The sequence below is a fragment of the Drosophila mauritiana genome, chromosome 2R (genome assembly GCF_004382145.1).
Source record: "Drosophila mauritiana strain mau12 chromosome 2R, ASM438214v1, whole genome shotgun sequence".
Classification (NCBI taxonomy): domain Eukaryota; kingdom Metazoa; phylum Arthropoda; class Insecta; order Diptera; family Drosophilidae; genus Drosophila; species Drosophila mauritiana.
The window spans coordinates 15,431,664-15,447,656 of NC_046668.1; the positions used below are offsets into that span (position 1 = coordinate 15,431,664).

The window sequence follows — 15,993 nt, forward strand, 5'->3', positions numbered from 1 at the left end:
GGTTGTGTTGTCAGTATGCCAAAGGTAGCCAAAGGGAACGGGAAACAGAGAATGGCCGCAGTAACCGACGATTTTTCGAGGAAGTGCGAGATAAAGCATAATGACATGCTGGGCAGGTGGGTGCATCTATAACCCATTTTATATACTTAACCCTTATGGGTTCCCCAAAAGATTTGTGGTTGCCCTGTGTAATCTTCGAGCTGGCGAGACCCTGCTGCTGGAGAATCCTATAGTGGTTTTGCCCCAAATGGGCGATAGACGCTGCTCCAAGTGCTTTAATTTAACCGAGAGTTTTTGTAGGTAGGTGGACTCCATACAAATGTGTTATCCATTTACGAATCTTATGTAAACCCTTTAGAAAGTGCCGTCTGTTGGCTTTGTGTGAGGATTGCTCGGATCATGACGAACGCGATTGCAAAAGACTTGCTGAAATGAATTTTTCCGACGACCAGGTGGAACTGCTCCAGAAAAAGGAGCACACCGAAATCCAGCCAGTTCTGAAATGCCTGCTGTTAAGAGAGCACGAGGAAACCCTGCCCTTGTACGAGGAAATGTCCCAAATGGAGTCCCAACTTATGACTAGAAGAGGGACTGATATCTGGAAAAACTACCAGGAGCACGCATTTACTCCTCTGAATTCTGGTGGAGTGCTAGCACAACTACGAGGTGCGGCGGATGAGGACCTAGTACAGGGTCTCCTAGGCATCCTGGACATAAATGCCTACGAGATAAGGGCTCCGGAGGTGGGTGGCGCCATGAGAGGACTGTATCGCCGGGCAGGACTATTTGCCCACAGCTGCATGCCCAACCTGGTCATTTCAATCGATGACGAGCGACGTATAAAGGTCTACGCCAATCGGTTTATAGCCGCCGGAGAGATCCTTTACAATTGCTACACCAATGTGCTCCTGGGCACCGAGGAGCGTCGCGAAATCCTAAAAGAGGGCAAGTGCTTCGACTGCTCCTGTCCGCGATGCCAGGATCCCACCGAGCTGGGAACACACATGAGCAGTTTCATTTGCAGTCACTGCTCGTGCGCAGATGGGTACATAGTACGGCAGCCGGATACCGGAATATGGCAGTGCCTTCTTAATCCGGAGCACACACTGAAACAGGAGTTCGTATCGAACATGCTGGAACGGGCCAAGGAGGAAATATTTCACGCAAGGGATGATATATATCGACAGGAGCTCCTCTTGGCCAAGCTGAGTCGCCTTCTTCATCGGAATCATTTCCTAATGCTGGATCTAAAGCAAAATATCGCCTCTGTATTGCGACAGATCCTTCAGAATATAGGTACCCGACCAAATAAGAAAGTATACGAGCGGAAGATTCGATTGTGCCAGGAGATATTGTTGGTACTCAAGGTCGTAACTCCTGGAGTCTCCAGATTGAAGGCTATCGCCCTCTATGAACTGGCTAACACACAGGCCGAATTGGCCAGAAAAATGTATACTGAAATGGAGCACAGTGCCAATGACCTTCTGGTGGGAAAAACATGGATTTATTCCTTAATCTCAAATTAATGAAATTCTTTCTAGGCCGAATTGGAAAGAGTTGAGGTCATGCTGCGGGAGTCCCTGCGAATGCTTCTATTTGAGCCACTGGCCACTCCAGAGGGCCAGCTGACGCGATCAATGCTCCGAGAGCTGAAGGATCTGCAGGATGATATAAAAAATCTGCGAGAATCCGATGACGATGTGGTAAATCAATAAGATCTACGAGTTTGCAGTTTAAAACTGGTATTTGAATTCAATAAGCATTGTTTCCCATGTTTAACTAATGACTTATTAATGGGGATAGAAGTCAAATTGTTGATTAAAAATTAAAATTTGAAAAAGGATACAATATTACTTCAGCTAAATTTTAAATCAAGTAAAACTTTACTAAAAGTAATTAAGTCTAAAGCAAGTAATTCGGTTCACTCTTCGTTTTTACTAAAACAATTTACAAATAAGCTTTAGAAGATTCTAAAATCTCTATAATCAAACCGAAACTGTTAGGAATGCTCACGAACAATACGAAAAATTACTAGTTTGCATTACTTTTTAATTAAACCTTTACTAAATTTAAATTCGATAACTTATATAGAGTTTTAATCGAAGAGCCGCACGTTTGCTGTTATCGTTTAATTTACCGCTTTCGCAACACTACTGAGTTTATTTATTGTTATTTTTTTTTTTTTGCATTAAACAATAAAAGCTCAGCTAGACAAAAGAGTTAACCGTGGAATTTTCGACATTTCCAAATAAATAACACAAAGAGGCAGTAAAATTATGGGAACAGCTGATGACTGATAATACAGATGGGGTACGCACCGCGAATAAGGGATAAAACAACCCCCAATTGAGAAAAAATGAGGGTTTGCTGCTCAGTTGCGATTTGCATGTGCCGTGGAGATAAGGTGCTTCTCTGCGCCGCTTGATTCTGCGACTGCAAAAAATTCCCAACCGTGGAGCAACAACAAATGCTGCAATATATACATCACTAGCCGCGTCCCCGCAACGTTGCCGCCACCCCCGCAAAGGCCGTAATGTGTTGGACGTTGTGAAATAGTAATACTCACCATTCTACATCGACATTCGTCATCCGGAAGCGCGGAGCCGTGGAAATCCCCCTTTAGGATGGCCCTCGCCAGTGCCGCCGCCGCCCTTTTGAAGGGTTCGCAGACGCCTCTGCAGCAGCTCCTGGAGGACATCAACTTCCAGCGCACCAAGGAGATGCGGCAGTTGCTCAAGGATGGTGGGTTCAGCTTAATCCGGACTCCGGAGCTCCCCGATTCGGTTCAAATAGCAGGGAAAATTTGTCTACATTTGCACTTTATCGATTTGTCACACAGGGCAACCCCTAAGGATGTGTATGCTTGTGTGTGTGCCCTGCTGCGCTTGTGTGTGTTTGTGTGTGTGTTCGTGCCTTTTCCGCCCCACTTTTGGCCAACCTCTTTGTTTTCCTTTACATAAGCGGCTTTTACTTTTATCGGCCCAAATGGCAGTATGGGAAAACCGCAAACAGCTGTTCACCTGTCGGTCAACATGAGCATCCCCCAGTTTCCCCCAAGTACTCAAAACCAAAAAGATAGAGCTGAAGCATAAGGTTACTAGAATTATGATTGACAAAACGAATTTCTATTTGATCACAATTCTCAAATTTAAAGTTTGGGATTTAACACGTTCTATTTTTCACTGATCTACTTTTATATTGTTTATATCCTAGAAGCTTAGCAACGCTTTTGGTCATAGTAAATCTATATAACAAATTATGTAATACACTTGAGCACGTACATTTACATTTTCTATCCCATTTGATTTCATAACATTGACGCTGAAGCTCAAAAAGTTAATATTCATTGTCACTTTAATACATTTAATGTTTCTTAGATGGCGGTTTTGTTGTCCTGCAGGGCACGACCTACTGGACGGACCTGTTTGTGCGCCATTTCCTCTTCCAGACAGAGCCCGTGCACAGCATCGACTCTGACGACTTGCTCTTCTTTGTGCGCAAAAAGCACGTGAAGAGCTCCTCTCGTCACATGCCAAAATTTGAGGTGAGCATCAGGAATTACCATAAAACACCCATTGAACATATTCTATTCCTTAAACAGACTGAGGTGGAGGTATTCCGCAAGGACTCGCGCAAACTGCCCATCGGTGATCCCGATGTGGACTGGGAGGAGACGGTTTATCTCAACATGGTCATTCATCAGTTCGATTACACGTTGACACTGGCCATTTGTACAAGGACGTCGCCAAAGGAGTTGCAAGTGCTGAGAAGACATTCGCAGAGGGTCTACGCAAGTCCCAGTCGTCGGAAGATGGACACCAAGGGCGAAGGCGAGGAGATTACGTATCCGCACATTTGCTTCATGGTCGATAATTTCGACGAGGTGTTCAGCGACATTTTGGTGCGCGACGGGGAGATGGTGTGCGTCGAGCTGGTGGCCAACGACAAAGATGGAGCAGTGCAAGGAGTGATCTTTTTGGGGTCCATACGCTATGATGCCTTAAAAAAGGTGTACGATGCCAGGGTATGACCAATCTGAAATGCTCTGTGTTTTTCTATCCTAACTTGTACATTTTGCAACTTAGCAATCCAGTCTGAGTTCCAAGGTGGCGCAGCGCATGTCCTTTGGCCTGTTCAGCAGTGGAGCTGGTGTCCAAACGCGCTGCGAGTTTGTCCGGATGAAGGGACCTCAGGGAAAGGGACACGCCGAGATGGCGGTGACCAAGCCAAAAGGATCCGGTGTGGAGACACCCACCAGCGAGCCGGGATTCTGCGCCACTGACATGTGGGACGAGTGGGAGGAGGAGAACGACGACTATTGCACCTATCGACATCAGCGACGCCTAAGCGATCCGAGCGCCAATCTCAATAACTTCTCACGCTACGGGTGGCGCACGAAGAACTCGAATAACCAGGATATGGTGGGCAGTGGCACCAGTCCCAGTGTGGGAGCCAAGGCGCGATCGGAGAACGAGGGACTGGACTCGCTGGCTAGCGAGGTGTCCGAAATCGAGGCTGGAGATTTGCGCGACGGTCAGTCTGAACATGTACTTCTTTATCCTTGTTTCCTAATCATTTGAGCATCCTTAAGTTGCATGATATTTAGAATTGTATTACTGCTTACAGTTGTTGCCGTAGTTAAAGCTGCTTTTCCGCTTGCTCCTTTCATTTTCGTTCATATTCCTGATTTACTTCTCGTAATGTGTTGTCGTTCCATTGATTTTCCTTTTAAAACTTCCAACTATCGAATTTATATATATACTTTAAGTGTGCCCCTAAAAACGACTCCAGAGTATATATATAAAGAGAACACCAGACATTGCCGAGAAAGCAGGACAAATAATACACTAAGGACAACCAAAATTATATTTCGTTTGGCTTATTGTTTGACACTGGATTTCGGTTTAAACGGGAATCGTTCACCACATTCCGTAGTCCCGTCCCTATTCCCAATTCCTTTAGAAATTGTTTGGTGGCTTGACTGTATATTCATTAGACATCCATTCATTCATCGATCGATCCCCTAGCTTATATTTGTGTTTCCCTATTTTGGTTTATTATTTCCACTGCTTTCTGTTGCCAATTACCGATTAAGTTGCTTGGGCCGATCATCGGTTGTACATGTGTGTCAATGTATATGCTTTTAAAACGCAAAAACCGATCTATCTACTTGTAGATCAGCAACGTCCTGCTTTCTCGGCCTCTGCGGCAAAACTGCACCCAAATCCGAACTGCGAGACACATAAATTCGCGACGGGTGACCAAGAAAAGTTGACCCAAGAATCTCCTAAAGAGAGTACTTCATCTGCAACAGCGGAAGCCGCTGTCCCTGCTGTTACTCCGCCTCCATTGAGTGCCGCCGTGGAGGTCACAGTTTCCGGCGACATCAGCGTTACTGGACAAAGCTCAACTACGGGCTGCAATTGCTTTGGTGGCAAAAAGTGTAAGAAACGCTGGGCGTCGGCCAAGAACACGGACACCCCGGAAATGTCCGAGGTGTACTGCCCCAGTTGCGAGGATCCGTCCAACGAGTCGCCCGCCTGTTTGGCCAAGATGCCCAACAAGCGGTCCACCCGTCTCAAGCCCAAAAGCAGCATCCTGAGTGTGGAGAGTGAGCTGCTCGTGGGTAAAAGAAGCAGTTTCCGACTGCCATCAGAGATGAAACGCAAGCAACAGGGTGGCAGCATTACAAGGAGTGCCTCCCTGAGTGCTGCTGATCGCAGGACCAGCCTCCCGGTGGCCACCAAGAGGATCATACCTCCAAGACTGCGCACGGCCAAAGCCAAGGATCTCGAGAAGGACAAGGAGAAAGAAAAGGACAAAAACAAGGAGAACGACAAGAAGTCTTCAAATCAGAAGGTCAACGGCTCAGCGACCAACTTTCTGGCCAAGATGTCGCCCAAGCGTCTAAAAGCAGGCAAAGAGAAGGACAAGGACAAAGAAGGCAACAAGGACAAGGAAAAGGACAAGTTCAAGGCAATAGATGCAGATAAGAAAAAAGCTGTTAATAATAACAATCCAAAGCCTGACACTTCCAAATCAGAGGAGTACGAGATCGCCGATGATGCTACCTCCCTGAATGGTAGTGAATCGGAACCAGTTGGAGCCGCCAAGATGGTCATTCTAAGCGAGAGCGACAGCAAGCTGATGATTAGTGTGCGTGGACGAGAAGAGCTGCCGGTCGTGGATTCGCCCAAGACTCCGCCAAAACGATTCGAAAAGTGTGTCCGTTTGCCTGTGGAGCCGGAAAGTCATCCGCTGCAGCCGGACGAGAGCAATGAGAACGAGCAGAGCGATATTACAAACGTGATATCGCCCACGGAACTTACACCCATGCTGGATGTGGCCAATGGCAACGGGGAGGCCACCAGTGCTACTCTTCCGAGAACAGCCAAGCAGGCTCATGTCAGCAAGATGCTGCATTTGGTTCCCAAGCGCAGAACACCCGATGGCACTAACATCTACTATTGGTGCGATGTGCCCAAAAAGGCAATAAAAGGTTATTTTCTAGGCTTTACTTAAACTATATTTCATTTTTTGTACTTCGATTTTCGTGTACTTAGATTTCAATAATTCCGACTAACATAAACTGATTCTGTGTGCGCCTTATCTACTTTTAGAGCTCGACGATGGCGCTTATAATCCCCTGTGGACCAGTCGAGGCTTCACGCAATCTTTTCATTTCTGGAAGGAGAATAGAAGACAGCAGTCAACGCCGCTCAATGCATTCCTCACATATGTGACACTGCCCTGGTGGAGCATTGCAAAAGGTGAGCTACCCCCTTAAAAAAAGATTCGCCATTCTGATGTAAAATACTTTTTCAGATCTCTTGGATCACCGGGAAACGCCTATTCTGACCTTTTAGTATTAACTTAATCTGCAATTGTGATTTATATGCTTTATAGTTCTCACATGTATTCCCTATTTATCGATCGAATGCCAACTGTGTGATCAGTCCCAGTTTGATTTATCAGTATATTTGCTATGTTCTCAACCAATGTTGAGTTTCCTAAGGCGCATCCTCACGATTCACACTATTTCGTGAGCGGAAAGCAAACCTACAAATTTATAAACTACAAACTACGATAGTGAGCTCTGTTACCGATGATATGGAAATATATAATTGTAATATTATTTGTAAATTGTACGGCAACATTTATACCACAAAATATATACCGAATGGAAAAGACACGAGAGGAAAGAGAAATTATTGGAGGAGGCAATGGATGAAAGTCAAGACCATCTCACGAGTAATGCTTGTAATCAGACTTCCCGAAGCATCCGGCATCGGGTCGCCCGCTCGACTTGAAGATAGTTCTATCGCCTCTCCGGCTTGATTAGTCTGTTTTTGAGCCTCACTGGAAACGGTCGTTGCTGCAGTTGAGCTTGGTAATCGAGTCAAGTGATAACGCGGGAAATAAAGCACTGGAGATGGGGCAATCGCTGCCGCTGCTCATCCGCCTCGTCGTTGTGATCTGGCTGACAATTAGTATGGTCACCGCATGTCCCCGGGCGCCCACCCACTTGAACCACGGTCGACGCACACGCGGCGACAATGGATACAAATTAATTGTGGCCGATGGACCCAACGGCTATGTGCCCGGCAAGACATATAATTGTAAGTCGGGAAGGTAGCTAGTTGGTTTCGTAATCATCGGGGTCACTCGAGAATTAAAAACAAAAGCCATCGAGACGATAAGAGAATCCAGAGCAGATGGTGATGGTGTCCATCTTGTTAGTCCAGTTGCTATTTTGATAACGCTTTATGTATTAATTTGTAACTAATCTTTTTGTAGTGATGGAGAAACTTTAACGCATTTAGTTTACAAAACGTGTTGATTTATTAGAAAAATTTATTAAAATCAAAATATAACATTTTTTGACAATTTGGTTTGCATTAGCTTTTCGGAATTCTTTTTATTAAATGAATGAATGACTAAATGACACATTGTGGCTTAAGGATGAGCGTTTCGCAAATGCTTCTCATAGTATCCCTTGTACTTGAATACTTTAATGCATTTTGTGCACTGAAACCGAACTTGGTGAGAAATCAAATGCTTTAAGTACTCTTTCTTTAAGATGAAAATATCGTCGCAACATTTGCAAAAGTAGGCAAAACTAACAGGTAAAAACGAGAATAGCTTTAAAGTATATCGGGCAAATTCCGAAATGGTATCCAAGTCAATATATTGGGTATATATATTGTAGTGCCAAACTGAAATCTGATTAATAATGCCTTTTATATCGCTGTTAGCCACGTTGCATAACATTGTCTTGTTAACTTCTCTGGTTAAAGCAAATATCTTCTGAGAAATAAAGTCCGGTTTCGCTGGCGGAAAAATTTTTCTATAATTCCAAATAGAATCGTACTTCCTGTAGATTTTGGTAAATTGATCTGCCTTTTTTCGCATCGTTTCTAACTCGTCTGGCAATAACATTATTGCCTCGATCGTGTTATCTGTGATTGCCGGCAACTAAAATGGATTAAGATATGAGATGTGAAATGTGCAATGATTCGTATTAAGTTCTTACTCCAACGGCTTTTAATATTTCGCAACTGCCTATTGTTGCCATTTTGTTTAAACGCATATTTGTATTGTCGCAGGGATCCTCCGTTTTTAGGTCGACGCAATTTTCCATCTTTAGCTTGCGGATCTTTGTGCTGTTAAACTCAGAAGCAAAACCTTTAGTTTTGTCATTAGATCGTATTTGGATTTTGTTTGTACTAGCTTTGGCACTGGTGGTCTGCACCCGTTTTACAATAATGGGGTTTGCCTTGGACTTTATTATATTTAAAAATTTGTTGGGACCGCCTTGAGTTTTTATTCCTAATTCGCTAGGCTTTTTAAAAAACCTTTTTGGGTTTTCTTTCAGCAGACTTTGGGCATTGTTTATATTCTTTGTGCTATTCTCCACTTGGTCACTGACAACCTCTTCATTGATTGGTGTTATTAAAGTTTTAGGTAACTTAAGTGGTTGTAAAATTTCTATTTGGTTTATTTGTACAGGAAATGATTTCGTTGTTTTTGTCACTTGACTAGCTGTTTCAGAGATATGATAAGTTTCGTTTATCTCACTTGAATCGGAATTAACCTGAGCTTGTTGACTAGTTAATATGGACTTTGGTACATTGTTCAGTAGCTTAGGCATGGTAGGCGCCGTTTTCTTCGTGGCATATTTGGTACATATATGGTTTGCCTCTGTTAATGAAGACTTTCGTACACTTAATTGAGATAAGCTCGGTATGGGCTTTGGAGGAGTTTGAAAACATGTTCCAGGTATGTTGTCTTCTTGGATAGGCTCAGTTATAGGAAGTTTGGAGTTGGGTTCTAAAGGTTTCATTTCAAGCTTTGCAAACAAATCGCGATCAAGAACTCGAAGGATGTGGTTCTTTACCGAGCTCATTCGCTTTCGCGAAGTCCTTGCAATAGTGTGACTCTTCAGATCGCATATCTTCAAAGAACTGCTCTCGTTATTAGCCTTTTTGCGGACTCCCTTGAATACGCCACTTTCGGGTTTTAATTCATCATTAATGCGTTCCTTGTCGTTGGTTTGCAATAAAATGTTTGTCACTTCCGCTAGCAGGTTTATTTCATTATGTTTCCCTATTTGTTCAGCTGTGGGATATGTAGCAGATAGATAATTATACTTTATAACGATATGCCATCACATTCTTACGTTTTACTGGGCTATTGTCTGAGTTTTCCTCTGAGCCGTCGATGGCCCTAGAATCCTCTGAATTCATCAGTGACCTAGAGTCACCGCTGCTGCTGTTGTGCCCCGCCGACTGAGCGTCCTCGTGGGCTTTATCCTGCTCACCGGACAACAGCTCCTCCACGCTGTACACGTTGTGCTCCTTGGTGAAGTGCAGCACATCCGAATGGTTGCTTTGGAGGTGTCTCAAGAACTCTGGCAGTTGTGTGAAGAGGTCCCGGCAGAAATGGCAATAAAGTGCAATCATACAGTCGTTGGTCGAGACCACCACATCGCCACACTTTTCCAGGCTGACGCACTGACTCCCCGATAGCATGTCCAGAAACTTAGACATTATTAAAATCACAGGACTAAAGACTAAATAATATTAACAAATTACAATCGCGCGTCGTCTTAAAAAGAGGGCTGAAAGAGCGAGACAACTATAGGTACTTAAATGTGTCGATAACAGCGTTGGCATCGATTCCTTTCAATCGATACGTAGTTTTTCTATCGAATTTTGAATTTGAAATATTTCGTAGTACTTCTACTTGGATCCCGGACTCACTTGAAAGTTCAGCATTTCACCCACTTTACCATTGCTGCGGAGGCACACACTGGCGCCCGTCGTCCCCAGGCAGCTAGTCCGCGGCGAGTGGGCCGCTTCCAGCTGTTTAGTGACTCCTTGACCCAATTCAATGACAGATGCGTGAACACTGTTTCCGAGGCGGACGACCTGCCCAAAACAGAAGTCCAGGTAATGTGGGTGGCTCCGGAGTCGGGTTCTGGCTGTGTCTCTTTGTCAGCAATGGTCTACGAGGGTCCGAGAGCCTGGTTCGCCGACGATGGCAACCTATCCACCGTGATCTGCGAACGAAAGCCTGATGCAGCTGCTGCTCAAAAGGAATGCTGCGCCTGCGATGAAGCCAAATACAGCGTAAGTCAGGGTAGACCGCGTACTTTTCCGAGCTCCACCTAAATGTCATTCCCATTTCAGTTCGTTTTCGAGGGTATCTGGTCAAACGAAACCCATCCCAAGGATTATCCGTTTGCCATCTGGTTAACCCACTTCTCTGACGTGATTGGTGCCTCGCACGAGTCCAACTTCTCCTTCTGGGGCGAGAACCACATAGCCACCGCCGGATTCCGCTCTCTGGCGGAGTGGGGTTCTCCGGCTGCTCTAGAAACGGAGCTGCGAGCGAACGGGCCCAAGTTGCGCACCCTGATTAAGGCGGCTGGGTTGTGGTACCCGAATGTCAACCAGAACACCTCATCCAAGTTTCGGGTGGATCGCAAGCACCCTAAGGTATCGCTAGTGTCCATGTTTGGTCCTTCTCCCGATTGGGTGGTGGGCATTAGTGGTCTGGATCTCTGCACTGAGGATTGCAGCTGGAAGGAGTCAATGGACTTTGATTTGTTTCCATGGGATGCGGGCACGGATAGCGGCATCTCTTACATGGTAATATACTCAACTGATATTTCATGGTAACCTAAATATTAAATGGATCTTCCTTGGTAGTCGCCCAACTCGGAGACGCAACCTCCGGAAAGGATGTATCGCATCACCACAATGTATCCAGAGGATCCTAGGGCTCCCTTTTATAACCCCAAGAGCCGTGAGATGACACCACTTGCAAAGCTATACCTAAGACGTGAGAAGATTGTCTCCCGGAACTGCGATGATGAGTTCCTGCAGGCTCTTCAGCTGGAGGTGTCCGACGATGCTGATGAGCAGGACACCAGAGGTGGGTTGGATCAACTTGAAACCAACATGCCTATCTAATCAATCGTGTTGCAGCCGAATGCCGAGTGAGTGACTACTCCGCCTGGAGTCCGTGCTCCGTAAGCTGCGGCAAGGGAATCCGCATGCGCAGCAGGCAATACTTGTATCCCGCGGCGGCGGATCAGAACAAATGCGCTCGCCAACTGGTGGCCAAGGAAATGTGCGTGGCTGCCATACCCGAATGTGCCGATGGCTCAGCCCAACCCAAAGATCGTGACGATGATGAGGGTGAGAACCTAGCCAACTCGCAGTCCCTGGTGGGCAGCAATGGCGAGGGAGCCGGTGTCTGCAAAACTTCTCCCTGGAGCGTCTGGTCCGAGTGCTCGGCCAGCTGTGGCATTGGCATCACCATGCGCACGCGCACCTTTGTCAATCATTTGGGACGCAAGCGATGCCCCCATATCACCATAGTGGAAAAGAACAAATGCATGCGGCCGGACTGTACATACGAGCAGGTGGAGCTTCCTGATCCGCAATGTCCCACCACCCAGTGGAGCGACTGGAGTCCGTGCACCTCGACCTGCGGCCGGGGAGTCACCATTCGGACTCGGCTGCTTCTGCTGGAGAACGGTCCCGATAAGGAGAATTGTACGCAACGCATGGAGCTGCACCAGCAGAAGGAGTGCGTCAATCCCATCGACTGCCACATAAACGCGGAGCAAGCCAAGGACATCTGTGTACAGGCACCGGACTCGGGTCCCTGTCGTGGCACCTACATGCGGTATGCCTACGATCCGCAGAACCAGCGTTGCTCCTCCTTTGCCTACGGAGGATGCCGTGGCAACCGAAACAACTTCCTCACGGAGAACGACTGCCTAAATACGTGCAATGTGCTTCGGTCGCCATATTCCTCAAGAGCGGATCAGCCCAGGGCCTGCGTCCTGTCAGATTGGTCCGGGTGGTCGGCCTGCAGCGTTAGCTGCGGAGTCGGAGTCTCCGAGAGCCGGCGCTACGTTGTCACCGAGCCCCAGAATGGTGGTCAGCAGTGCTCCAAGCGCCTGGTCAAGTCACGTTCTTGCGCCATGCCGGCTTGCTAAGGCGCTACACTTGTAGCTACACTTGTTGCTCATCACACTTTGTAAATCGTATTCCTCTGGAGTCATTAAAAACGCACTTTTCTAATAAAGTTCTTAAACTGTAATCATGTTTTTTTTTGAGAATATATTGAGAATATATTTTGAATTATTCATATGTAAGTACTTAAACAAGAAATTACAACATATTGTGCTTACTTGAAATTGATTAGGGAATTTGAATTGGATTTTCCCTTGATCACATAAAGCTTTCTAGTCCGCTTCCCAAAGACCAACAAACACTTTGGGATGAGTAAGCTCCATTCTAGCCATTAGATAACTGTTAATGTACTGTTATCATTGTTAATCTATTAGTAATGACAACTTTTACAAACTCGAAACCGGAATGGACATCGGCTGCAATTGAAATATAGTAATATAATGGAATTCCCCTTCATTATATTGTTAACGTTATAAATATGGCACATGACCAACGCTTGATTTCATTACTAAACAGTCACTTTAGTCGCGTACATCGTGTCCAGTTTTTAAATCGATTGTGATTCCTGAATTCATGAAAATGGGATCTAGTCTGACATAAAGATAAGGAAAGTGCAGAGAGTGAAACATTTCAATTAGATCCATTTGTGCTTTTTGTGTGTTAAAAAAAAGTTTAGCTTACGAAAGCGAAATGACATTTTTGTTTAACGTGCCAATGAATACAAATATATTTACAATAATTAAAGCTAATAGTCGAGTAACAAACAATTCATAAGCGCCGCTGATTAAACCACACAGTATCGCATCAGATATTGGCGTGCCTTCCACTTGTTTCCATTGGCTCGGTAGATGAGGTGCAGGTTGAAGGCCACTTCATGCTGCAGACCAAGCGTAGATTCATGCTCCGCGATTAGTGGATGCACGGGAACGGCCAGTGCCTTTTCATAGTACTCCACGGCCAGGTGAAGGATGTTGGCCTGGTGATAGATACGTCCGATGTTGTAAAATATCTCCTGCTGGGCGGCGCAATCTGCTAGCTCATGGCCGGCAGATCGTAACTCCTTGTAGCGCTGGCCAAAGGCCACGGCTTGGGCCACAGAAGCCGACTTGCGGAGCACCTTCTTCTGCAGAGACAGCTGGTTAAAGGCAACAGCTATGCAGAGGGCCACCAGGGGATCGGGGTTTTCGCGCAGAATGGGCATGTAGATGTTTAGAGCATACTTAAAAGATGCGCAGTTGAGGTGATAGTGGCCCTGGAATATTCGCATCGGCTTGGTATCGACCGGATGTCGTTGCATCAGCCGGCGCATATAGCGATAATAACGCACTTCGTCACCCTTTTGAATCATGAGCGAAAGCATGTTCCACAGCGTTGTCTGGCTGGGCTGTTTGGCGATCAGCTCACGCAGATACGAGAAGGCTATGGCACAGTCGTCGTTGTAGTAGCAGGTTAGTACCATAATTCTCTCGATCTCGTGATGGTAGTAGGTGAATCTTTTTGTGGTGACCATGGCAAAGCAGATCTTCTCAGCGGCGCTGTGCATGCCATGCTTGAAAGCCGTACGCACAAGCTCCCGAAAGAGCTCAAATTCATCCTTAACGGTCAGATCGGAGGTCTCGCTGGCTGCATTTTTTGCAGGATCCTTCAAGGAAATTGGTTTACATTTGACAAATATTTATTGTTGTTCGCATTTCTCACCTGAAGATCCTGCTCCGCAGAGTTGTCAACCGCCTTGCTCCTCATTTGGATGATGGTCTTGAGGCTCTCCGAATTGTAAGCACTGCCTCCATTTGCGGCCGCCATCATCTCCTCGCGGTTGTACAGCTTGATGGAGTGCCGACTGAGCAGGGCGTATCCCACATCCAAGAACTCCTCAATGCGCCCGATCTGCTGTAGCATCACACATCTCTCATACAGCAGGCGGGCAATAAGAGGCTGGCCCTCAGCCTCTCCCGGTTGCTCCAATGCCTGGACAGCCTCCTCGTGCCGGCCTTGCTGTTTTAGCAGAGCGGAGAGGGTGAACCGCGCGTCGTAGCAGAAGGGCGCCAGTTGCACTACCTTCTCGTAGCTCTGAATGGCCTCGTTGGTTCGATTTAGCTGGCGAAGACACTCGGCCTGCCGCAGCCACACGAATGCCGGACACTCTACGGTGTCGCCATCGGTTATGGGACTCATCAGCGCAATTGCTTCAGCATACTTGTGCTCCTGCATCAGAGCCTCGGTAATGTCCATGTATAACTCGACTCGATCCGCCGTCAGCGTGATGTGCTCTTGGACATTCTGGATAAGATAGCCCAGTAAATGGTGGGCCCGCATGTGAATGAGACTGACGCAGAGCTTTGCCCGCAGTTCGGGGACATAGTCATCTGGGATTTCGCAGAAGTATATAAGCTCCAGACTCTCCTCTTGGTCGTTCTCCAGCTCAAAATTGGTGCGCTCTCGCAGGCACCGAAGAACCTTGGCATACTGTTTATTCAGGATCAGGAGTTCCAAGTAGATGTTTATATCCTCCAGGGTGAATCGCGCACCACACACACTATACGCCCCTTCCATGGCCTCCAGGGCAAGCGAGTGCTTCTCCAGCACATGAAAGTACCGGGCTACGTTTTTGGCCGTATTCAGGCACATTTTCCACTCATCCGGCGGCATCAGGGGCAGCATTTTCAAGTACGTAAACATGGAGGCATTGGTTTCGCCCATTTTTTGCAACAGCTGCGCCTTACGCAGCCGAAGCTGGTACACTTTGGGCAGCATTTTGATGGCTTTCGTGTAGATGAGACGCGCACGGGCCAAGTTGCCCTGCTGCACCAGCAGATCGGAGACACGTATCCACATGTCTCGGTCCTGGGGATTCAAGTGGGCCGCCAATGTGGAGAAGTTCAGGAACTTGACCTCATCACGGTTCTCATAGATTTCGGCCAGCGTGTAGAACGGTTCACTGGCCAGTGGATTCTGTCGGATGATCTCCATGCAGATGCGTTCGGCTGTTTCAAAGCGGCCGTACACAAAGCTTAGATTGGCCTCTCCCATCAGTCCTTGCAGGGCGGTGCTGAGTTGGCTTTTCCGAAAGCCTCCTCCTCCAGAACGACCACTTCCCGTCGACTGTTCCTGTGGCGTTTTCGCTTGCGCCGAAGTGTTCGGCTTCTCGACGCTGCTGGCCGCCTCACCGGGCTCCTCATCATTGCCCTCCTCATCCTCGTCGCTGGCCTCTAGCTTGGTGCAGAAGTCCGGGAACTCTAGGCACTGAACACCCTGGACGTAGCGCTTAATCAGTGCACCCTCCTCCTCGTCATCAGCGATGCAGCGGCGTTCGCCGTCTGCATCGCAGTCGATGATGTCTACCACGCGCAGCGGCTCCGTCTCCTGGAACTGCTCCAACTCGTTTTCCGGCACATCGTTGCTGTCTATTTCCTCAATTAGGACCTCGTTTGAATCAGAATCGGCCATTTCCGCCGATTCTATTTTGTAAACAAATCTCGGGATTAGGGATGGTACACATCCA

General features: G+C 46.8%; 5 protein-coding genes across 6 annotated transcripts; 3 read left to right on the top strand and 2 right to left on the bottom strand.

The window, feature by feature from the left end:
* The first annotated feature begins 15 nt into the window (after positions 1 to 15).
* On the top strand, positions 16 to 1,794 carry LOC117138144 (SET domain-containing protein SmydA-8). Its single transcript, XM_033300022.1, has 4 exons — positions 16 to 116; positions 172 to 300; positions 359 to 1,487; positions 1,542 to 1,794. Exons 1-4 carry the CDS (start codon positions 16 to 18, stop codon positions 1,713 to 1,715), a joined length of 1,533 nt encoding a protein of 510 aa, XP_033155913.1. The 3' UTR covers positions 1,716 to 1,794.
* Positions 1,795 to 2,172: 378 nt separating this feature from the next.
* On the top strand, positions 2,173 to 7,195 carry LOC117138570 (uncharacterized protein KIAA0930 homolog). Of its 2 annotated transcripts, XM_033300741.1 has the most exons (7): positions 2,173 to 2,742; positions 3,378 to 3,544; positions 3,602 to 4,024; positions 4,086 to 4,533; positions 5,177 to 6,499; positions 6,621 to 6,770; positions 6,826 to 7,195. In XM_033300741.1, the coding sequence occupies exons 1-7, from the start codon at positions 2,625 to 2,627 to the stop codon at positions 6,864 to 6,866; spliced, it is 2,670 nt and encodes an 889-aa protein (XP_033156632.1). In that variant the 5' UTR covers positions 2,173 to 2,624; the 3' UTR covers positions 6,867 to 7,195. The 2 variants fall into 2 exon arrangements, with proteins under 2 accessions (XP_033156632.1, XP_033156633.1); XM_033300742.1 differs by lacking the exon at positions 5,177 to 6,499 and having other exon boundaries at positions 2,174 to 2,742.
* A 133-nt stretch (positions 7,196 to 7,328) lies between these two features.
* Positions 7,329 to 12,618, top strand: LOC117138574 (spondin-1). Its single transcript, XM_033300745.1, has 5 exons — positions 7,329 to 7,619; positions 10,237 to 10,631; positions 10,692 to 11,153; positions 11,214 to 11,439; positions 11,493 to 12,618. Exons 1-5 carry the CDS (start codon positions 7,433 to 7,435, stop codon positions 12,512 to 12,514), a joined length of 2,292 nt encoding a protein of 763 aa, XP_033156636.1. The 5' UTR covers positions 7,329 to 7,432; the 3' UTR covers positions 12,515 to 12,618.
* LOC117138575 (protein teflon) lies at positions 7,863 to 10,118 on the bottom strand. Its single transcript, XM_033300746.1, has 3 exons — positions 9,680 to 10,118; positions 8,534 to 9,618; positions 7,863 to 8,475 (listed from the first exon to the last, which is right to left on the bottom strand). Exons 1-3 carry the CDS (start codon positions 10,047 to 10,049, stop codon positions 7,957 to 7,959), a joined length of 1,974 nt encoding a protein of 657 aa, XP_033156637.1. The 5' UTR covers positions 10,050 to 10,118; the 3' UTR covers positions 7,863 to 7,956.
* A 59-nt stretch (positions 12,619 to 12,677) lies between the features above and the next one.
* LOC117138571 (general transcription factor 3C polypeptide 3) lies at positions 12,678 to 15,992 on the bottom strand. The gene is made up of 2 exons (XM_033300743.1): positions 14,190 to 15,992; positions 12,678 to 14,133 (listed from the first exon to the last, which is right to left on the bottom strand). The coding sequence occupies exons 1-2, from the start codon at positions 15,936 to 15,938 to the stop codon at positions 13,276 to 13,278; spliced, it is 2,607 nt and encodes an 868-aa protein (XP_033156634.1). The 5' UTR covers positions 15,939 to 15,992; the 3' UTR covers positions 12,678 to 13,275.
* Between the last annotated feature and the right edge of the window lies 1 nt (position 15,993).

What these genes read in the sequence shown, in the direction of transcription:
- LOC117138144 (XM_033300022.1), top strand. Translation starts at nt 16, where the DNA reads ATGCCAAAGGTAGCCAAAGGGAACGGGAAACAGAGAATGGCCGCAGTA. An exon ending in CATAATGACATGCTGGGCAG is followed by an intron (nt 117 to 171) that starts GTGGGTGCATCT and finishes GTTCCCCAAAAG; the next exon opens with ATTTGTGGTTGCCCTGTGTA. An exon ending in TTAACCGAGAGTTTTTGTAG is followed by an intron (nt 301 to 358) that starts GTAGGTGGACTC and finishes TAAACCCTTTAG; the next exon opens with AAAGTGCCGTCTGTTGGCTT.
- LOC117138570 (XM_033300741.1), top strand. Translation starts at nt 2,625, where the DNA reads ATGGCCCTCGCCAGTGCCGCCGCCGCCCTTTTGAAGGGTTCGCAGACG. An exon ending in GCGGCAGTTGCTCAAGGATG is followed by an intron (nt 2,743 to 3,377) that starts GTGGGTTCAGCT and finishes AATGTTTCTTAG; the next exon opens with ATGGCGGTTTTGTTGTCCTG. An exon ending in GCCCAAAAAGGCAATAAAAG is followed by an intron (nt 6,500 to 6,620) that starts GTTATTTTCTAG and finishes ATCTACTTTTAG; the next exon opens with AGCTCGACGATGGCGCTTAT.
- LOC117138574 (XM_033300745.1), top strand. Translation starts at nt 7,433, where the DNA reads ATGGGGCAATCGCTGCCGCTGCTCATCCGCCTCGTCGTTGTGATCTGG. An exon ending in GCGATGAAGCCAAATACAGC is followed by an intron (nt 10,632 to 10,691) that starts GTAAGTCAGGGT and finishes TTCCCATTTCAG; the next exon opens with TTCGTTTTCGAGGGTATCTG. An exon ending in TGATGAGCAGGACACCAGAG is followed by an intron (nt 11,440 to 11,492) that starts GTGGGTTGGATC and finishes ATCGTGTTGCAG; the next exon opens with CCGAATGCCGAGTGAGTGAC.
- LOC117138575 (XM_033300746.1), bottom strand. Translation starts at nt 10,049, where the DNA reads ATGTCTAAGTTTCTGGACATGCTATCGGGGAGTCAGTGCGTCAGCCTG. An exon ending in AGACAATAGCCCAGTAAAAC is followed by an intron (nt 9,619 to 9,679) that starts GTAAGAATGTGA and finishes CATATCCCACAG; the next exon opens with CTGAACAAATAGGGAAACAT. An exon ending in AAATATTAAAAGCCGTTGGA is followed by an intron (nt 8,476 to 8,533) that starts GTAAGAACTTAA and finishes AATCCATTTTAG; the next exon opens with TTGCCGGCAATCACAGATAA.
- LOC117138571 (XM_033300743.1), bottom strand. Translation starts at nt 15,938, where the DNA reads ATGGCCGATTCTGATTCAAACGAGGTCCTAATTGAGGAAATAGACAGC. An exon ending in CTGCGGAGCAGGATCTTCAG is followed by an intron (nt 14,134 to 14,189) that starts GTGAGAAATGCG and finishes ATTTCCTTGAAG; the next exon opens with GATCCTGCAAAAAATGCAGC.